This window comes from Oryx dammah, unplaced genomic scaffold (genome assembly GCF_014754425.2).
Source record: "Oryx dammah isolate SB20612 unplaced genomic scaffold, SCBI_Odam_1.1 HiC_scaffold_15, whole genome shotgun sequence".
Classification (NCBI taxonomy): Eukaryota; Metazoa; Chordata; class Mammalia; order Artiodactyla; family Bovidae; genus Oryx; species Oryx dammah.
The window spans coordinates 44,121,228-44,141,729 of NW_024070199.1; the positions used below are offsets into that span (position 1 = coordinate 44,121,228).

Here is a 20,502-nt window from a genome sequence, read left to right on the forward strand (position 1 = left end):
TGTTTTCTCCATGTATTCTGTGGTTCTGGTGCTAGATGAAGTCACTAAAGTCTTTTATCTAAGATGATGCATCTCCTCACCACTGACACTCTTTCTGCACCATTCTTGCCCAGTAACATCCAGTGTAATGCTGTTCATCCTCACAGGTTTACAGTCATCCTGGGGCAATTTACTACTCCTAAAAGAGCTCTGAAACATGGATCAAATCTACACTTTCTTGAACTCTCAATATGTAGCCTCATTACCAACCAAAAGATACTGAGATAAAAAAGTAATTCATTGTCAACAGTCCTTCTCTGTTAGGATATTCACCATAAATAAACAGAAGAAACAGTGACAATTTTAACATGTAATGAGGGCTTTAACATGTAAATGAGGGTTGACTTTATCATTCATATCACTCTACAAGTTTTCAAAGAAATACATACTTATATTTACATCAAACATAAAAAAGTTTAAACTTGAAAGAAATTTAATAGCAGTCTTTTAACATTTTTAATAGAACAAAGCAACCATTCAGGTAAAAATTCTACAAAATACAAAGTTACGGATACAAAAACACTATATTAAGAATTAAATTTGAGTTGTACACAATGTTTGATGAGAATAAAAGTTGACACAACTCTGAAAGAGTAAAAAAAAACCATACTGTTAATTGAGAATACACATGGTAAACTGGAAAGAATTCCTGCCCCATACCACAATTAAAAGAGCGACAGTTGAGGTGTACATACATCTGCTCGACCTCCTCTCGCCTGCGTTTCTGCCAGCCTTCACGCTGTCCTTCCCCGTGTGCTGTAATTTTGCTTGATTCTGCTGATGGTCGTTAGACAACTTGCCTCCATGTCTCCTGCCATTCACCACCATGTTCTTGGATTCTCCCAACCACTTCATACCCACAGGCAGCCTGACCCAGGTGCATTTAGTCACTCTCTTCAAATAGCTTAGAGAATAATTTCAATGTTCTCGCCTGACAGAAACAGAACATGAAAAACAGAGTAAAACGGGGAGGTAAGTACATAGAAGACCGCGCTGCACAGACCCCTGAGCAACTTTCAGCGTATTAAAAGACCACGCTGCACAGACCCCTGAGCAACTTTCAGCGCATTAAAAGACCATGCTGCACAGACCCCTGAGCAACTTTCAGAGCAGTAAAAGTAGCTGCACAATCCATGCTTCCATTCTTCACAGACTGTCCTGGCCCTCCCTCCTTCCATCACACTGAGGCCTACAGAGCCCCCAGACTCACTCCACCCTACTCACTGCTGTGAGCAGGGTGACAATCTCTCAGTTACCAATAAGAATCATCTTTGCTTCCCATTACTGTGATATCTAGGTATAGCTAGACATCAATAACTAGCTCAAACTACAAGCTTTGGAAAACTGTATTAATTCTGTGAATAAACTACAAGAAAAATTGCTTCTTCTCTTTTTGAGGAGCTGAAGAAAAGGCATGTAAGTTAAGCTTTCTCCACAAGAGTTTTGTTAGTCTGAAATCAGCATTAACGGTATTTAAGAGACCAACATTCAAATATCAAAATACTGCTCATCATGAAATACCTGCCTTAGCTTTCTTTACATTGGCAACAAGAACTGAAATTATATTTGCTAGTACAGTGGTTTCCCTATCTGAATTTTAACTGGCTGAATTTAGGGGCAAAATGACTAGGACAGTGAGTGATGCTTATCATATGTAAGGACCTTTGGAAAAGAAGGTATAATAGATGGCGTTTGCTGGTAGTGGAATGAGAGAGGATGTCCACGTCATCACTTCATTATACAAGTTATGCTTTAATATAAGTCAGACTAAAAAGGCTCAAGGAAAGGAAAGTACAACAACAGAGCTAAGGGAATTTTCGGATTTCAGCAAAACTCTTTCAACGTGCAGAGGGAACTGAGGCAGCACACCCAAGGCGCACAGCCAGCCTGCAGCAATGTCCAGAGAGGAGCCCAGCACTGCTGCCGAAGGGTCTCTCACTCCAACAAAGGGGATCTTCCCTCACTTTCCCCAAACACACAGAAAAGTATACGATAAATCATTCTGAAGAACTCCCAGAAATGTAGAGCCGGAGATAATTACTGATACCCAACACAAATATGAAATATTAATTTTTACTTGACCTCCAGTCTCTCTGACATCACAGGAATTCTGTGTGAACTCAGTGAGGTAGAATGTGTGTTAGAGCAACATGCTTAGGTATAAGAAGGTAAAAATCAGCTGATCCATATCAAGAATACTTTTAAATTGTTCTCAAAGATGTATTTTCTCTTAATTCCTTCACTATTTAAATTCAATTAGTCTACAGCTCTTATTGTACTGATCTTTTGATTCTTCCTGTGGGCTTCACTAAACCTAGAAAAATGCCGCAGCTTAAATAGGTAAAGGCAAGTAAAATACTGATATATCAGTTACAAGCTAAATGTTTTCGAACTAATATACTTTATTAAATAAAACAGTATCTCCTAGCAATGATAGAATATCTTATATTTACACTTAGACAACTGGTCTTTTTGTCTAATTCCTACATGTTCCAGCAAGTCTTCCTTGACCTTCATCCCCAAATCCACATAGACACCCTACTATAAAACTGAGTGAAAGCCCTTAAGTCACCTTATAGTGGAGGTCTGTCTGTCACCTCCAAAGCTAGCGGAGATGATGGAATTCCAGCTGAGTTATTTCAAATCCTAAAAGATGATGCTGTTAAAGAGCTGTACTCAATGTGCCAACAGATTTAGAAAACTCAGCAGTGACCACAGGACCGGAAAAAGTCAGTTTTCATTCCAATCCCAAAGAAGGGCAATGCCACAGAAAGTTCAAACCACCTTAAAGTCACGCTCATCTCACATGCTGGCAAGGTAATGCTCAAAACCCTTCAAGCTAGGCTTTACCAGTAAGCGAGCCAAGAACTTGCAAATGTACAAGCTGGATTTAGAAAAGGCAGAGGAAACAGAGATCAAATTGCCAACATCCGCCGGATCCCAGAAAAAGCAAGGGAATTGCAGAAAAACGTCTACTTCTGCATCACTGACACCCTAAAGCCTCTGACTGTATGGATCAAACCTGGAAAATTCTTAAAAAGATGGGAATACCAGACCACCTTACTTACCTAGTTCCTGAGAAACCAGTATGCAGGTCAAGAAGCAATAGTTAGAACAAGACATGGAACAATGGACTGGTTTCAAAACTGGGAAAGGAATATGTCAAGGCTAAACATGGTCTCCCTGCTTATTTAACTTCAATGCAGAGTACACTGTGTGAAATGCTGGGCTGGATGAATTACAAGCTGGAATCAAGACCACCAGGAGAAATATCAATAATATTTGATATCAAATATCTCAGATACACACAGATGATAACACTCTAATGGCAGAAAGCAAAGAGGAATTAAAAAGCCTCTTGATGAGGGTGAAAGAGGAGAGTGAAAAAACAGGCTTAAAGCTCAATATCCAAAAAACTAAGATCATGGCATCCGGTCGAATCACCTCATGGCAAAGAGAAGGGGAACAAGTGGAAGCAACGACAGATTTTATTTTCTTGGAATCCAAAATCACTGAGGACAGTGACTGCAGCCATGAAATTAAAAGACGCTTGCTCCTGGGAAGAAAAGCTATGACAAACCCACACACCATATTAAAAAGCAGACCTTCCCCGACAAAGGTCTGTATAGTCAAAGTAAAAATTTTCCACTAGTCATGTACAAATGTGAGAGTTCACGAATGTGAACTATCAAGAAGGCTGAGCACTGAAGAATTGATGCTTTTGAATTGTGGTGCTGGAGAAGACTCTTGAGAGTCCCCTGGACTGCAAGGAGATCAAATCAGTCAAGCCTAAAGGAAATCAACCCTGAATATTCATCGGAGGGACTGATACTGAACCTAAAGCTCCAATACTCTGACCACCTGATGGGAAGAGCCAACTCATCAGAAGAGACTCTGATGCTGGGAAAAACTGAGGGCAGGGGGAGAAAGAGCCAAGAGAGGATGATGGTTGGATGGCACTGCCGACTCAATGGACATTAATCGGAGCAGATTCCAGGAGACAATGAAGGACAGGGAAGCCTGGCGTGCTGCAGTCCATGGGGTTATGAACAACAGTCGGCCTCCTTAAGGGACTGAGGGTTCCTGAAGTCAGGAACCTACTTTTCTTTTCCTTAGCACAGCACAGAGTAGATCAAAGGTGCTCAACTGATGAAAGAATAAATTAGGCTGTGATCTAAGCCACCTCACAGGAGCTGCCACGTCCGTATTTTTTGGACTGTAAGTTATAACCTGACCGCCAGCTCTCTTCCTCAAGGTGCCTGTGCTGGCACTGGCAGCTGGAGCAGGGCTGGCACAGGCGGCACAGCTCTCACCATCAGCAACCTCCCGCACACCTACCACAGTGCTTTCGGGTCCACCCCCGACTCTGTACCTCCAGAGAAAACAATAAGGAAGTTCATCTCAAGAATGTCTACGCATACTGATAACACACGACCTACAGACAATGATGAAAGAATGTGTTTTTCAGCCTCTTTTAGGAGTCCTCATACTCCTCAATGATACAAAAGGTAACTATATGGAATAGAAAAGAGGAATGTGGCTTTAGACAGAATTAAGAGACAAAAGAAAGAGCAAATCACCTCCCCAGAGAACCCTTCAGCCCCAACCAAGCTCCCAGTCAGAGGGAAAAAGCAGAAAACCTGGGACAATGCCCAGCAATCTGTGCTTTAATAAGCCCTCCAGGTGACTCTGATGCAACTCCAGTGTCTGAGCTACTGTTCTAAGTTACTTGTTCATCTACTAGGGCAAAGAACAGATGTCAAATTTTTAAGGAAAATTAAAGAATAAAAAATTTTAGTTTGAGGAAATTATACCTATCAACCCAATTTCTCCCAAGAATTCAGAAAGTTCACCAATAAATCATTCTAGTAGTACACTCTAACTCAGTTCATGGAGAACAGACTGAGATCCACTCTAACTTACAAATAATTTCAATTGAATGTAGGTTAATGACCAAAAAAAAGGAGCAAATGCATAATCCGGGGTGTCTCAAGTATATTGCAGTCACTTGATACTATTTTATTTCGACTGAAGGAACCAAAGCACTCTGCCGATCAGAAGGCGTGGCTGGATTCCACCAGATGAACGCACTACAGGGACGTCTGGGCGTGCTCCACACGCCAGCAGAGGCGCCAACACTCCCCACTCGTCTGGGCAACAACAGCTATCGTTACAGCAGAAGACTTCAGCTCACGATGAATGTTCTGTGAAAGCAGTTTTAGTAAAGCTAGCAGATTGGGAGCTATGTATAAAATTTTAGCTCACAATAACATACCCTCTACTAATCATCAGGTCATCGTCTGCTCTGCCCTCATGAGTATAGGATCTGCTCTTGTTGGCATGATCATTCCCCCAGGACGATGAGCTGGAAGAACACTTTCATATTAAAGGTGGAGATGGAATTTGAAAAGCTAACACAGGTAGGTACTTTCATAGGAGAAACAGGAGCTCAAGACACAGGGTGGCTCCCCCTCCCAACAGAGGAGGGCTGCAGTCTCTCGGGCCTGGAACCCAGCAGGCTCACATGGAAATACTACCATGGTCTTGACTTGGTTGACAGTATCTGAGCTGTATTTAGAAGTTAAAATCACCTCAAATTTATCCCAAAATTGGCAGAAAAAAAATTTTTAGAAAGGAGTACTGGCTATTCCTTAAATGGCCTAACAAGTTACAAATCACTCTGTTCTGATTTCCCAGTTAAAAAATCACGAAAACTATTACATCTACTACACTCCAGTCACTGAGGACGCAGCAAACAAGGCTTCTGCCCTCATCTCTGCTTAAATTCTAATGAAGAAAGCTCAGGAAAATGACAAATGAGCAAATAAACGCCAGCACCTTGGAGAAAATAAAACCATTTCTAAGTGGCAGGGGGTGTTTTAGGTGGAACCCAGGTGGGGCAGGGAAAAGCACCGGGGAGAACCGGAGAGCGAGCACAGGCAAAGGGCAGGTACAAAGCTGGGAGGAAGGCCCAGCAGAACCCCGTGCAGCTGGAGCAAAGGAGGCGGTCAGAGGGCAGGAGGCAGGCCAGGGAGGTTCCCAGAAAAAACAATGCTGACAGGGGGCCTCCAAACCCTGGCTGAGACCTAGGCATTAACTCTCAGTGAGAAAACAGTAGGGATGGGAGCTGAGTGGTAAAGGCCTCTGCTGGTTGCTCTTATGAAGAAGAGCAGCACTAATTAAGCAACTAATAATTTGGGAGGATGAGAGAAAAAGCAGTTAAGAGACCACAGCAATAAATGAGAGGAGAGATGGATACTGGTGGCCCGCAGTAGCAGAGCCGGGGAGAAGGGGTTGAGTTCAGGGGTCCTTTCAGAAGGTTTTGCTGACAAACAGGATTTGCTAACACTGTGTGGAAGAAAGGGGTCTCAGATATGCTTGCAAATGGAAGAAGGGAATCAGAAGTTATGGAGGTGACTGGGGGGCTGTTTTTCCCCACCCCTCTGCCCTGGGAACATGTTCCTGTGAGCCGGGGGTCTGTGGGAGGTGAGCCTAGGGGCTGAAGGGCCAGGGGCACTGCTGACCTTCGTGGACGGCATGAAATAGGCGCTGCCCGTGTTCACTGCATGTAAGCCATCACCTGCAGAGACTTAAACACCCTGCTGGAACCTCCCCCAGCCACGCCCCAACCCGCGCTTTTAAAAGTCTCTTCAGGTGATTCCTAGAGAAGGAAATGGCAACCCACTCCAGTATTCTTGCCCGGAGAATCCCATGGATGGAGGAGCCTGGTGGGCTACAGTCCACGGGGTTGCAAAGAGTCGGACACGACTGAGCGACTTCACTTCAAGACCACAGGAAAGTCAGGTTTTGGTAGGGGCTGTGGGGGAAGGAGTTTGGTTTGGTCGTGTTTGAGGTATCTGTTAAAAAGAGTCCAAGTAGAGATGTCTAGGCAGCCGGACACAAGGTCCTGGAGGTCAGGTCCAGGCTGGATGTACACACTTGGGAGCTGGGGACTAGTGAGAGGTCAAACCACAGGACCAAGTGAAATCTCCTAGGGAGGAAGTACAGAGGGGCCAAGGGGGCCCAGGTATTTAGAGCTCCAGATGATGGAACAGCAGCTGAGGACACCAGGAGGAGCAAAGAGTAAGGAAGGAGGCGAAGCAAGAGTAAATCAGGGACCCGCGTTTCAGGAAGGAGGCCTGGCTGGGCACAGGCTGCGGGGCTCATCAGGCAGATCTCTGAGGGTCCGGGCCGCTGTGAGCCTCTTTTGGAAAGGACAAAGAATCTCTGAAACAGACATGATGTCTTGAAACATGAGCTCACGGGGAAAGAACTAGATGGCAGAAAGGAATATAAAGAATCATGAGTAAAGAGAGTCCTAAGTTCTTTCCATTTGTTTAAAATAAGAGAAAGAGAGTCTAAATTTCAGGTACCAGAAAAGATATCTGTAACATTCAGAGGGTGGGAATAGGTCAATTTGAGACCAGCATGCTTTGAGAGTTTTTAAGGATCTTTGTTCTGTTGTTTTTAAATAAACAGATTTACTAGTTATCAGGAAGGGACTAAAATCACCTGAGTATGCTGATGGACAGAATTCCAAAGTGTCTGTACAAGGCTTTGCCCCGTTTTCACAGGTGTCACAAAAGTGACACAACCGGGCAACTGTCAGTGTGCTCTGGGACGGGACACCTTCCCTTACCCCTACCCGCCCCTGGGGTTTCTTCTTGTCGTTATTCAGGCTCCTCTGTCCATGGGATTTCCCAGCAAGAATAATGGAGTGGCTTGCTTTCCTCCTCCAGGGGATCTTCCCCACCCAGGGATTGAACTTGTGTCTCCTGCATTGGCAGGTGGGTTCTTTACCACCAAGTCACCAGGGAAGCTCACCAGGGTGTTTACCTGACACTGAAGCAACAGGAAGGGGTTCACTGGACCAGTACAGGTAGGGAAGGATGCCCGTGCTTCAGATTCTACTGTCAAATGTAAAGGGCTTCCCCTTGTAGCTCAGCTGGTCAAGAATCTGCCCACAGTGCAGGAGCTGCTGCTGCTGCTAAGTCGCTTCAGTTGTGTCCGACTCTGTGCGACCCCATAGACGGAAGCCCATCAGGCTCCCCCGTCCCTGGGATTCTCCAGGCAAGAGTACTGGAGTGGGGTGCCATTGCCTTCTCCACAGTGCAGGAGACCGGGGTTCAATCCCCGGGTTGGGAAGAGCCCCTGGAGAAGGGAAAGTATTCTGACCTGGAGAATTCAAATGTAAAGAAAAGGGCACACCACTCATGATGATACAAAACTCACCAGAAAAATGCTAAAACAAGAGATGCATTTAAAGAGAAGAGCATTTAAAGAATTCTTTAGAGTTGTGTTTAAAGAGGAAAGTTTGATCACATTTTAATACCACTAAGGTAAAAAGCACGCACACACACATACCCCTATCATGAATTCCAAATCACCAACAGAAAGCAATGGCTGTTTTGGGGGAACAGGATTAATATAAAAAAGACTTTTCCCCAAAACATTTACAGTGAACCTATTTCTTTATAATTGGAAAAAAAACAAACAGCCCACTCCATCTAATACTTGAAATTCAAGTTTCCAAAGAAAGCACCGAGTTGCCTCATCAACAGTGTGTCCAGTGAGGGACCCTCAGCAAATGCCAACATGCTTCCAGACTCCCACTGTCAGAGTGTCCTTTATGCACACTCACAAGGACCCAAACTGTTCATGCCTTTGAACTCAGCTGCTCATCTCCAATTTGAGAACTCTAGTTTCAGTTCTTTTTCACTTAAAACTTTTGGACAGGAATTTTTCATTGAATATCCTAAATACAAATCCGGATTTTTAAAAATCTGTTATAAAAATGAAAACATCAATTCTGAAAGACTACCAAAAATTTTGACGCAATTTTGGTAACATCACCAAGAACTCTCTAACCAGTTTCTAACTGAACTTGTCTGAAGGTAGTTTATCTTAGAGAAATTATCCATTGACAAGGAAACAATTTCCCAAGTGGCTGAAATGAAAAAATTGACACGTTTTTAAAAGCAGGCTCTAGCTTGCTAGAGGACTTTTGAAAATCTTTACTGAGAAAAAGCAGAACAAACATTTTTCATGTGATTCAGTTACAATTTGCTAAGGAAACAATTCAATACACCAAACAGTTAACAGTCTTATTTTGGAGAAAGAGATTACAAGCAATTTTTTGACTGTTACATGACATATTCTTCAAAAGGTTTGACTTTTCAAAATGAGCATATACTACTTTTGTAATAAAGAATAAGTATAAAAAGGAAAATAAAACAGATCTCACAGAAATCCTTCTGCATCATCCATGTGTATGTAAGTTAACGCCAATTTCTAAAACTTTACTCACAGCCATTAAAACCAGACTTCTAGGCAGATGGGAAGTGAAAAAATGTCACTGAAATCCTTCTACAAGTTTTCAATGCTTGTGGACTCTGATGCTCACACTGTCACAACGCCAGACTTCCAGGAGCTTTATATTTCAAATAAGCACAAGAAGACAAACACAAATAAAAGGCATAGAAATGAAAGAAAGCATGGTCCAAAGAAGAAACAGCAAGCAGACACGCACCCCAAAAGAACAAAGAGCACACCCCAGCTCTGCCGTCAGCGCGCCCAGCAGACTGCCCGATACGTGCTTCCGCGTTTCTCCTTCACGGTGTTCATCACAACCGTACTCACTTCTTCATGTGTTCCTCGATGACGCCTGCCTCTCCCACACAGCGAGACCAAGGTGAGGCACACCTTCCTATCACTGGAACCCATCACAAGGCCCAGCACGGCACAGGTCCACGCGCACCGCACCCCTTCTCCAGCCGCAAACCTAACTGCTACATATCGCTTATCCGTTCTTTCAAGTCTGAAAGGACAACAGGGCTCTATAACATACCTGCCGAAGAATTTCTGTCAGCCTTTGTCAACGGCTATTCCAAACTCACTTGCATCCAACATATAGCTGAGGTTCCACGGAATCCTCCAGTAATAATTCACGCAATGAGACCACCTGAAGCCTCGCAAAGCCACCAGAAGCGTCTGGGGTCACTGCTCCGCCACTGTTCAGACTTTAACGCAGTTGGTCAGGGTAACCGTGCATTGCCAATGTCAGAAAACTACCAGGAAAGCGGCCACACCTGTAACCTTAAAACGTGCTCCTGTCAACACTGCCAGAAAAAAATCTCAAGAATTCAGATGACCTGTCAGAGTTCAACCAGTGGTAGTGCTAGAAATCTCAGGGATGGTTATTCTCCTAAATTCAGCAGAAAGCCCTCACCTAGGGCAGGGCGCTGCTCCAAATCTGGAGTTGTCATGCAGATTCCGTGCTCACCGGGCATCTAGCACCAAAGAGCAAAGAATGGGTCTTTACACGTGTAAAAGAGCTATTAAAAAAGTATCATTTCTGCTTTTCTCTTCCAGCTTTTGTACAAGCTCATATGCATCTTGCTTCAGTCAACTCAACAGCTTTCTCAAGCAGTCTCAGGAGGCGAAACCCCACTCAGACCAGCAAGAGGATGGTGCCTGAAGGCAGCAGTTCCCCACCAATGCACAATAATACTCCAGCCACCCGGTCAGGATAAAAGGATAGCTAGAGATGGCGTCACTAATCCTGCTAGTGGAGTCAAAGTCGCTCAGTCGTGTTCGACTCTTTGTGACCCCATGGACTGTAGCCCACCAGGCTCCTCTGTCCATGGGACTCTCCTGGCAAAAACACTGGAGTGTGTAGCCGTTCCCTTCTCCAGGGGATCTTCCCGACCCAGGAATGGAACCAGGTTACCGGTTGCAATAACTTCTCGAAAGGGCTGGAAAATGGTTGCCAAAGATAGCTATCATGTCTTAATCTGGAACTTGTGAATGTTAGTTTACAAGGAAAGAGGTCTTTGGAGATATGATTAAATCAGATTTTTGAGATGAAAGAGATTATCACGGTGGGCCGTAAATGTCATCACAAGTGATCTTAAAAGGGAAGGGCAGAGGGAGATTTGACACCACATACACTTTGAGAAGACGAAAAGACTGGAGAGAGGCAGCCACAGGCAAAGGAACGCACGGACACCAGACCCTGGGGGAGGCCAAGAACAAGGCTCTCTGAGAGCTTCCGGAGGGAGCCCCACCCAGCCCCTGACTCCGGTCCACTGGAGCTGTGAGAGAAGACGCGTCTGCTGTTACAAGCCACCACCTCTGTGGTATTTTACAGCACACCCAGGAAAGCAATACGGAGACCGTGAAAAGGTAAACCGAAGTGTACATGCATTCCAGCTAGACTCCAGAAAGGCATGAAATTCCAACACATTACAGGAGATGTTAAGCACCTTTAAACAGTTGTTAAAATACATTTTTAAGAGTCATTTCCCCCTTCAACTGCAGGTATCAACATAGCTACAGAGAGAGCTGTATGGATTGTGAAGATACAATTGGTGTCTCAACTAAACATCGAATTACTCATGCACTGTTAACCAAGACCTTCCTTAGAAGCATCATACTGAACATTACATATTTATATATGTTTACAACAAGAGGTGAAAATTAAACCTGTTAAATTTTTCATTTAGCAGACCATTTTAAACAGCAAAAGAGCCACCACTGGTAGGTCTACAATCAGATGTTTACAACACTTAACACTTATTCGGCCACTGATCTACAGCTGAGCATGTAAAACTCCTCATTACAGAAAATACTGCTTCAAAGCACCTTATTTACGTACACCATATGTATCACAACAAAGGATTCTACGTAAGAAAGATTTGTGCCTCCAACTGTCTCGGCAGCTACCTCTAAAGGTTTTAGCTGATGTGGTTGCCGAGGGAAGTTCTGCCCCCAATCTCCTTCCCTATTTCTCCACATTTGCTCCACCTGCTCACCTAGGAGTGCCCATAAACAAAATCAAGGACGCTTCCTTTGTTACCCTCCTCTCTGGGACCCAAACCGCATTTTACTCTTCTATCAACAGATGACACCTAGTGGCAAGACCCTGTAAGCACAGTCCACAGTTCCCGAGAAGCTCTGAGGGAAGTAGAACAAAGACTCATCGATTCTTATGGGCAAAGACAAGGGTGAGAAAAATAAAAAACGTGGATCCTGGGCTGAGTCCAAGTCTTGAGCCAAGACTGAGGCTGCCGGGTGGCAGACTGGGCAGAGGGCAACACACACCCCGGGGCGAGCTGTGGCTCGGGAGGGCGCAGAGCGCCCGGGGCCCACCCTGGCCCCAATTCATTACTCTCCAGCAATGTGACCACAGAGAAGTCACTCAACCTCGCTAATGTCTCATTAGTAAAAGGAAGAGAAGTCCCGCACAAGGATTAAATGAGCAGAAACTGCTATTACAATGGTCTCCAAGTATCTCCTCTTTTCATGTAACTAAGGAAGAAACAGAAAAGACCAGGCATGCTGATATACATTCACAAAACTTTCAAGAATCAAACAAAGTTCCCCGTTCCTCATCCTACCATAATCCCCACAAGGAAAAAAAAAAAAAATCACACCTCATCCATTAGAAAAAGTATAAAGTTTCAAGAAAATAAAAAGGAGCAAGGCGCTCATTTATGATAGAGTTGAGATCAGCTCTGCTTTTCCTATTGCTCCTGAAGAGGAGTGTGACTTCCGGCAGCAATGTATTATTAAACATCACTGAATATACCTCACATGTTAACAGTCAGAGGAACTATAGATTTGGATACAATAGAATGAATATACTTTGTTGTGTATCTGATAAAACATTATCTTTCTTACTATAACTCCATTTCTTAAAACAATAATACTTCCTCCATCCACTTGCTGTTGTTTAGTCACTAAGTTGAGTCTAACTCTTTGTGACCCCATGGACTGTAGCCAGCCAGACTCCTCTGTCCATGGGATTTCCTAGGCAAGAATACTGGAGTGGGTTGCCATTTCCTTCTCCGGGGGATCTTCCCAACCCAGGGATCAAATCCTGTCTCCTGTGTTGGCAGGTGGATTCTTTACCACTGAGCCACCAGAGAAGCCTTCCCTTTCCCCTAGTGCTTCCTAAATTAACTTTATCATGTAACTGTCATGCCCCGTAAAGTAGGTACTTTATTTCCCCCCCCAGTTATACAGATGAAAGACTAGAGAATATGCTCAACTATACTCACAGGAAGTATCCCACTAGTGGAAAAGCATGTGACTGGAGGCAGAGAGACCACTTAAAAGAATTAAATGCAAGGAAAAGTAGCAGTAGATGGGAAGAGAGGAAAGGTTTCATGTTTCAAATACAAGCTTGGTAAGACTTAGTGAGAAATCAGATACAGGCGCTGAGGGACAGAAAGGAACTCACGTCAGAGGTCTCTAGTTGGAACACAAGTTTTAGCTGGGGAGACTGCAAGATGGCCATTAACTGCATTAGGGACTGAAAAAGGAACACATTTGCAGGAAAGATGAGAAAGTCTGGACTTGCTAAATTTGAGGGAGGGGCAGTACCCAGCGTCCTAAGATGCTGAAACTCAGGAGAGAAGCGGCTGTGAACAGAGTAATAAACGGCGCTGCACTCCTGTTTTCTGGCCTGAAGGGATCCCATGCGCACAGGAGCCTGGCGGGCCACAGTCCATGGGGCCACAGAGAGCTGGACGAGACTGGGCGGCAGCGCGACAGGAGCCTGCAGCTCAGCAAGCAATTCAACGCTGTCTAAGCCACAGACTTGCCACTTCTTGACAAAGTAATATGCTACCAACACATGACACCAAAAAGAAGACTTTCTGAGCTTTATCATGGCCACTGAAATAAAAGCGGAGTGATGAGAAAAGAAAAGAAGCCAGAAGCACACACTGGCATCCTGAGAGGCAGACAGGCCTTGCACAGGAGCACCCAACTCACAGTGTTTGGGGGTGCGGGCTGCTCAGTGTGCACCGGTGCCGGACACACAGCTGAGCGAGCGTCCGCTCAGACACGAGCGGGGAGCCGAGCACCACAGGGGCCACCTGGCTGCTCGCACTATGGTCCAAGAACTGTGCCAATAACTTCATATGTATCATATCATTTATCCCTATCACAGTACCTTCCATATACAATAGGTCTTTAATATTCACAAACACAATAAAATAGCAAATTATACAACACAATTTGTAACATAAAACATTAAAAGTATACAATAACTTATAAGACTATTATCTCCCTCATTTCACAAATAAGAGGAAGCCTTAAGAGAATGAGAAAAAACAAAAGGCCACGTTAAAAGACTACATATACACTCTTGACCATACAAGAAAGCAATGTAAGCCTGACTCAAACAAAATTTTAAACATATTTTGCCTCATAGGTGATGAGGAAGACCCTAAAACAAAACAGACATGGCTCCTGGTTTCACAGAGCTCAGAGTGCAGCATGAGACGAGTGACAAGCAGGTATGAAACGGTGAGTTCTGGTAAGAGCGATAAAGGAGACAAGCAGGATACAGGAGAGACTAACGTGGGGCAAACCTCCAACTGGAGGATCACCAAGGAGAAACCAAACAGCGCGAATACAGAGGCCCAATCCCCTTTCTGGATCAAAGACACTCTGGTGTCTATTTACACCCACAAACAAATGTTTTCTGAGGCAACTGGCTTGGTCTAAATCCTCCTCTGAATGAGGTGTCTTTTTGTCTCTTTTTTGAGGGGAAGGGAGAAGCGGGTTTGTATCTGGCCTCTCTAGCTCCAGCGTCTACTGGCTAAAGGATCAGCCCCCTTTACTCTTCAGCAGGTGGGGGGGGGGAGGGGGTTCCATCTTCCTAACAGTAAGTTGGTTTTCTTGCCAAATATACATATCCCTTCACAACATGCAACATAAGGGCTTTTCTTGAAAATACTCTTCAGAGGTTAAACTGTATCAGATATTTCACCTTGTTAAAAATGAGACAGACAAAATGACTCATTCTGCAGACGGAGAATCAACTCCATCCAGTATTCAACAAGAAACTACCCGGAGCCACTAGGCACTGTTCGTGGTGCTGGAATACTGCTTGCATCCAGGAAACACTAGAGGGCGCACGAGAGTTTCAGCTTTCGGGAAACTGCACAAGGCAACTACGGAGCGGGGGACCTTTGCAAAACCAAAGGGAAGCCTGAGAAAGCCAGGTATCTGATGAGCAGACAGAAAGAGAGCAGAACAGAAGCAGAATGACCTCCACCTGAAGGGCTCTTCTGCCTTAGACCCGAGAGGCAATCCTAGTGTCACAGAGATCTACAGACCGGGTGCTCCTATAAAGACGCCCAAGTCAGCTGTTTGTTTCAATCTGGGGAACCTAACAAGGGTTCCCCAGATTGGCAACACTATGAGCTAGGTGATACAGGTATTATCACTACAAATGAGATGGCTGAAGCTCAGAATGAAGTTGCCTTCCTCAAGTCAAGCTGCCTTAAACAGTTAGCGTGGGTCTAGAACTCGAGCGTCCTGGCTTAAGTCTGGGAGGACTACTTCCAGACTGAAGTCACATGTGCATCACCCACAAAGAGGCTTATCATTTGCTCTTTTGTCTGTGTGCTCTCATAATACAGAAAATAGGACATCCTGCAGAAATGCAATTGACAAATAGGAGCCACAGAGAGGTGGGAGCCATACAGACCTTAAGAATCAAACTTCTGGGATCCCCGTCTCCAAATTCTAAAACCCGACTGACTGTAAGCTGTGTGTGTCCTCGCTGAGCCATGTCTGACTCTTTGCAACCCCATGGACTGTAGCTCACCAGGCTCCTCATGGGATCTTCCTGGCAAGAATACTGGAATGGGTTGCCACTTGCTTGTCTAGGGGATCTTCCTGACCCAGGAATTGAACCTGCATCTCCTGCACTTTTATCTCTCCTCTCTTTACCACTGGGCCACCAGGGAAGCCTGACTGTAAGCTGTACCATCAACTTAATAATATTTCAAAACAAGGAGGAAAGACTATGTAAACCAGTTGGAGAAATGGCAAAGTGATTAAGTTAGCTCTTAGAAGTGAGAAAATGGATGGTGATTAAGTGTAAGAGAGTACACTTTAGAATTGCAAGTGATGTCAGAGATCAATGTTTAGCTATTTTACAGATGAAGAAACTAAGGCTTGGCTCCATCAATGCTTTAAACAAATAAGGAGGAGCAGACTGGAACACAGGTATCGATTATTACTCCAGTGGCCCTTCATCCAGCCCCGGAAATGTCCGTCTAGCTATACTATGAAATTATGCACGTCCTCAGAGAAGACCATGCAGTGCTTGCATCTGCGTCTGTCTCACGCAGACACTGCCAGCCCCCAATGTGGCTGGCACGGGAGACAGAGGCAGTGAATGACCAAAGTCCTCCAGTGGCCCCAGGAGCCCTTCAACCCAATGGGAGGAAAATCATGAAGCAAAACATAATTCAGAGCATCAATGACTATCTAAATCAGTGACTTTTTTCCATTCAGAGAGAATATTTTAGAATTAACACAAACAATTCTGCTTCCATCACCAACTATATAGACAATATATCCACTGCCTCTGAGCAACATGGGGATCAAAAGAAAAGTGTTATTTTTAAACTAGACATTAATGTGGGTTTAGAAAAACAAAGTAATGAGTCTTTCCTGCACAGATGGATTCTCTCTATTCCACACCTTTAAAATAGTAAAGTCCTGTAAAGCAAGTTAAGTAAGATGTGCATGACTAAAATTTGAGGACGTGTCTGTTGAATAAAACAAGATACATTTGTAAGTGAAAAGTTACTCAGACTTTCTGTAATCTGATTTGGACAAAGACAAACTCCAGTCACATTAGTAGAAAAATACAGAGTTAAGATATTGGTTAAACATGACCATTTCCTCTCAACCAACACTTATAATCTACTGCTAAGTCGCTTCAGTCGTGTCCGACTCTGTGCGACCCCAGAGAAGGCAGCCCACCAGGCTCCCTCGTCCCTGGGATTCTCCAGGCAAGAACACTGGAGTGGGTTGCCATTTCCTTCTCCAATGCATGAAAGTGGAAAGTGAAAAGTGAAAGTGAAGTCGCTCAGTCGTGTCCGACCCTTAGCGATCCCATGGACAGCCTACCAGGCTCCTCCATCCATGGGATTTTCCAGGCAAGAGTACTGGAGTGGGGTGCCATTGCCTTCTCTGTCTAATCTTCTAGGAAACACCAAATTACGGGGAAAGGGCTTATAGTAAGAACTAAAATAAAACCAGATTTGTAAAGGGTTTTTTTTTTTTTTTGAGGGGGGTTGGGGGGAATGGAATGTAGAATTGATAGAATTTAAAGAAAGTTGTGAAACTTGCCTAAGCCCAGTGGAACTCCTGACTTGTTCACTAGGACCCTTCCTTGTACAGCTTGTTCCATGGAGCTCGGTCATGAAACCACAGGGTTCAATTCATATTTCATGCTTAAGAGCTTCAGAGTATGTTTTTTAAGATTTCGAAGTTGACAGTCTATCCAAGAAAAGTTACTTTTCAAATCACTGTTTAATGGTTAGAACTCCTGATACTTGAAATTTAAAGTGCACTGGCTAGCTTTACACAGTAGTAGATTTAATTGCTTTTTATTGCAATTAAAACCATATCCTACACCCAGACACATCAGCAAATACATTTTCCCTCCAAATAAAAAGTAACTAAAAATCAGGCCAAAAAACTGAGTTACATCTTTACACATAAAACTTCTACTGCACAGAGCTCCACCTGAGACACAGCTATCCACGCTCTCTTCCTTCATTTCCTCAGTGTATCTGTGGAACTAAGATACACAGTGGAACAAAGACACACAGTCCCCATCTTTAACAATGTGTGGAAAACTTAGCAATTAGTGTTCCAGGGCTGACAGAAACCTGTAGCTCCTGCCCACCAAATAAGGATTTTATGAGAGGAGAGAAAGTAAAGCTCATACAAGGCAGGCAGCACAGGATAACAGAATCGACAGCATGTGTCTGAAAGGATTTGCTTTCCTAAGCCGTGTGAAGGGCATTCCTGTGGACGGGGAGCTGCTACCATGCTACACACACAAGTGACTCTGCAACACAATCCGGGCACACGCTCATGTCCTACAAGGCCACAAACACACTCTAACAGAAACCAGATTCAATCCCAGATACATAGGACCCAAGGGAAAACGTGTAAGCCAACCTGCCCCACCCACAAAGCTCAAAGCTCAAAGACACAAGCCACCTGCAGCCCCTTCCTTCACGTGCATATTCCGCTCGACCCCCACACTGCCCACTGCTATTTGCTTCCGGTGTGGAGAGTTCAAAACATAAGCACTTCAGCATGCACAAGAAGATGAATGAAAACACAGGCAAGACAGCACTGGGAAATGACTTTTGAGTTTAGTTTCAAAGTTTATGGGTAAAAAATTAAGCCCTACTTTCTTCTCCTCTTGAAGAGTAAATATCCCCATTATAACTTTCGCTCTCAAACTAAGGGGTTTTGAGACGACGACAACGTTGTAATAATAGTAGAATGCAGGTATTTTGAAGAGCTACATATAAATCACCAAGCTATATTAATAAATTACTATTTTTCATCAAGTGTCTATTGAGCACCTGCTCTGAGCAGAGAAGATAACTCAATAAGCTACCAAAAAGACAGGCCGGGCAGGTAGATAACCAAATTCAATGTAACAACTGCTCAGGGAACACACAGGAGGTATGCCTTCTAACCTGAGGGCTGTCTCTGCACCTGTGTAAGAGCTCTGGCTGGTGTGGAAGAGGTACCCAGAAGGTCACACTCTCATGAGGCCCTTCTGAGGAGTGTCATTCTGGGGTCGGGAGTGCAGGAGTGCTGGGCAAGACATGATCAAAAGACAGCAGAAGGGGAAACTGCTGGGGCTTGAGCTCCGACCTTAGAAGACAGTGCTGAGTGATTAGAAACTGGAAAAAGGGCCTGAGTTCCCACATGAGCTGGGATCAAAGCGTTTGTGGACTTTAATCTTGGAATCTAGTGAGCCCCACAGTGACAGGACCACACCTGTGGTGAAGGGATAAACATTTGGCTACAAAGTAAACTTGTGTCTTATACCAAGTAACTCTTCAATTTGCTGGTAGGTACAAATTATCCGTGATGATTTCAGGCAAAACTGATTCCCCCCAGTTGCTCAGTCCTGTCGGACTCTTTGCCCATGAATCACAGCACTCCAAGCCTCCCTGTCCATCACCAACTACCGGAGTTCATGAAAACTCACGTCCATCGAGTCGGTGATGCCATCCAGCCATCTCATCCTCTGTCGTCCCCTTCTCCTCCTGCCCCTAATCCCTCCCAGCATCAGGGTCTTTTCCAATGAGTCAACTCTTCGCATGAGGTGGCCAAAGTATTGGAGTTTCAGCTTTAACATGAGTCCTTCCAATGAACACCCAGACTGATGTCCTTTAGGATGGATTGGATCTCCTTGCAGTCCAAGGGACTCTCGAGTCTTCCCCAACACCACAGTTCAAAATCATCAATTCTTCGGCGCTCAGCTTTCTTCACAGTCCAACTCTCACATCCATACAACCATAGCCTTGACTAGACGGACCTTTGTTGGCAAAGTAATGTCTCTGCTTTTTAATATGCTATCTAGGTTGGTCATAACTTTCCTTCCAAGGAGTAAGCGTCTTTTAATTTCATGGCTGCAATCACCATTTGCAGTGATTTTGAAGCCCCCAAAATAAAGTCAATGCTTACACTTGGACAATTAATCACCAAAAGTTATAGGCGTGTTCTTACTATTAAAGACCAAAGGGGGAAGGGAAAAAAAAAGCTTCAGCTGGCAACTGTTTCCATTAATGATCTTATTAAGCCATGCTCCACTGTACTTTATATCAAAACGCTTTACATCTGAAAAAGGTCCTGATGAAAAGCAGCACAATCACAACCAATCAATTCCTCTCCGTCCTACTCTAAATAAAGATCCCCCCCACCTCCACCCGCCGCCAGAGAGAATTTCGTTTGGCAAGTTCTGAAAAACTTAAATTTCAAAGAACACACGTTCGCCTCCTCGGTATTCTTAAAAAAGTTACCCCTACTCAATGGGTCGGAAGCCAGAGCTCCAAAACTGGGTCAAAGGAACCCAAACCGACAAAGAGTGACTTTCTCTGGGTCCCAAGTGCTTCTATACCGTCCCAACAAGTCGGGTCCAGTTGTAACCTTCTTCACGTTTCCCCCAATCGCACAGTTGGGGCTGACGCGGCTCATCATCTCCCAGGATGTAGGGGACCGTGTCCTCGGGACCCGAGACGCCGACAGACCGAGGGGGACCGGGCCGAAGCGCACGGGGCGGGGGGAGGCCGGGGCCAGGGAAGCCAGCCCGGGCCAAGGTGCCGGGGCTGCCGTCAGGAGAAGGCACGGAGCGGGGCGGAGGACGGGCCCGGGAGGAGACCAGGAGTGAGGCTCCAGCCCAAACAAAAACAACCCGAAGTTGAGCGCGGCGGAGACAGCAGATTGGGCGAGACGGTTCACGGCTGCCCATTGGAGAAGAGGGAAAACAGAGTCCCCCAATCGCGAGCGGCGGGGCTGCTCCCCTCGTGCGGCCGCGGGCCGGCCCGGCGCTGCCCGGCGGCCGCTACCGCTCCCTTCCGGCCGCGGCGCCCACTGCAGGGCCCGCGCCCCCCG

General features: G+C 44.9%; 1 protein-coding gene across 4 annotated transcripts in view; it reads right to left on the bottom strand.

Annotated features, from left to right (window-relative positions):
* KMT5B (lysine methyltransferase 5B) overlaps positions 1 to 20,502 on the bottom strand; it is a 57,880-nt gene that overhangs the window by 36,358 nt on the left and 1,020 nt on the right. For all 4 annotated transcript variants that reach the window (XM_040255237.1, XM_040255236.1, XM_040255238.1 and 1 more), the window contains exon 2: positions 735 to 970. In XM_040255237.1, coding sequence (XP_040111171.1) covers positions 735 to 894 — 160 coding nt within the window. In that variant the 5' untranslated portion in view covers positions 895 to 970. The remainder of the gene's footprint in view (positions 1 to 734; positions 971 to 20,502) is intronic.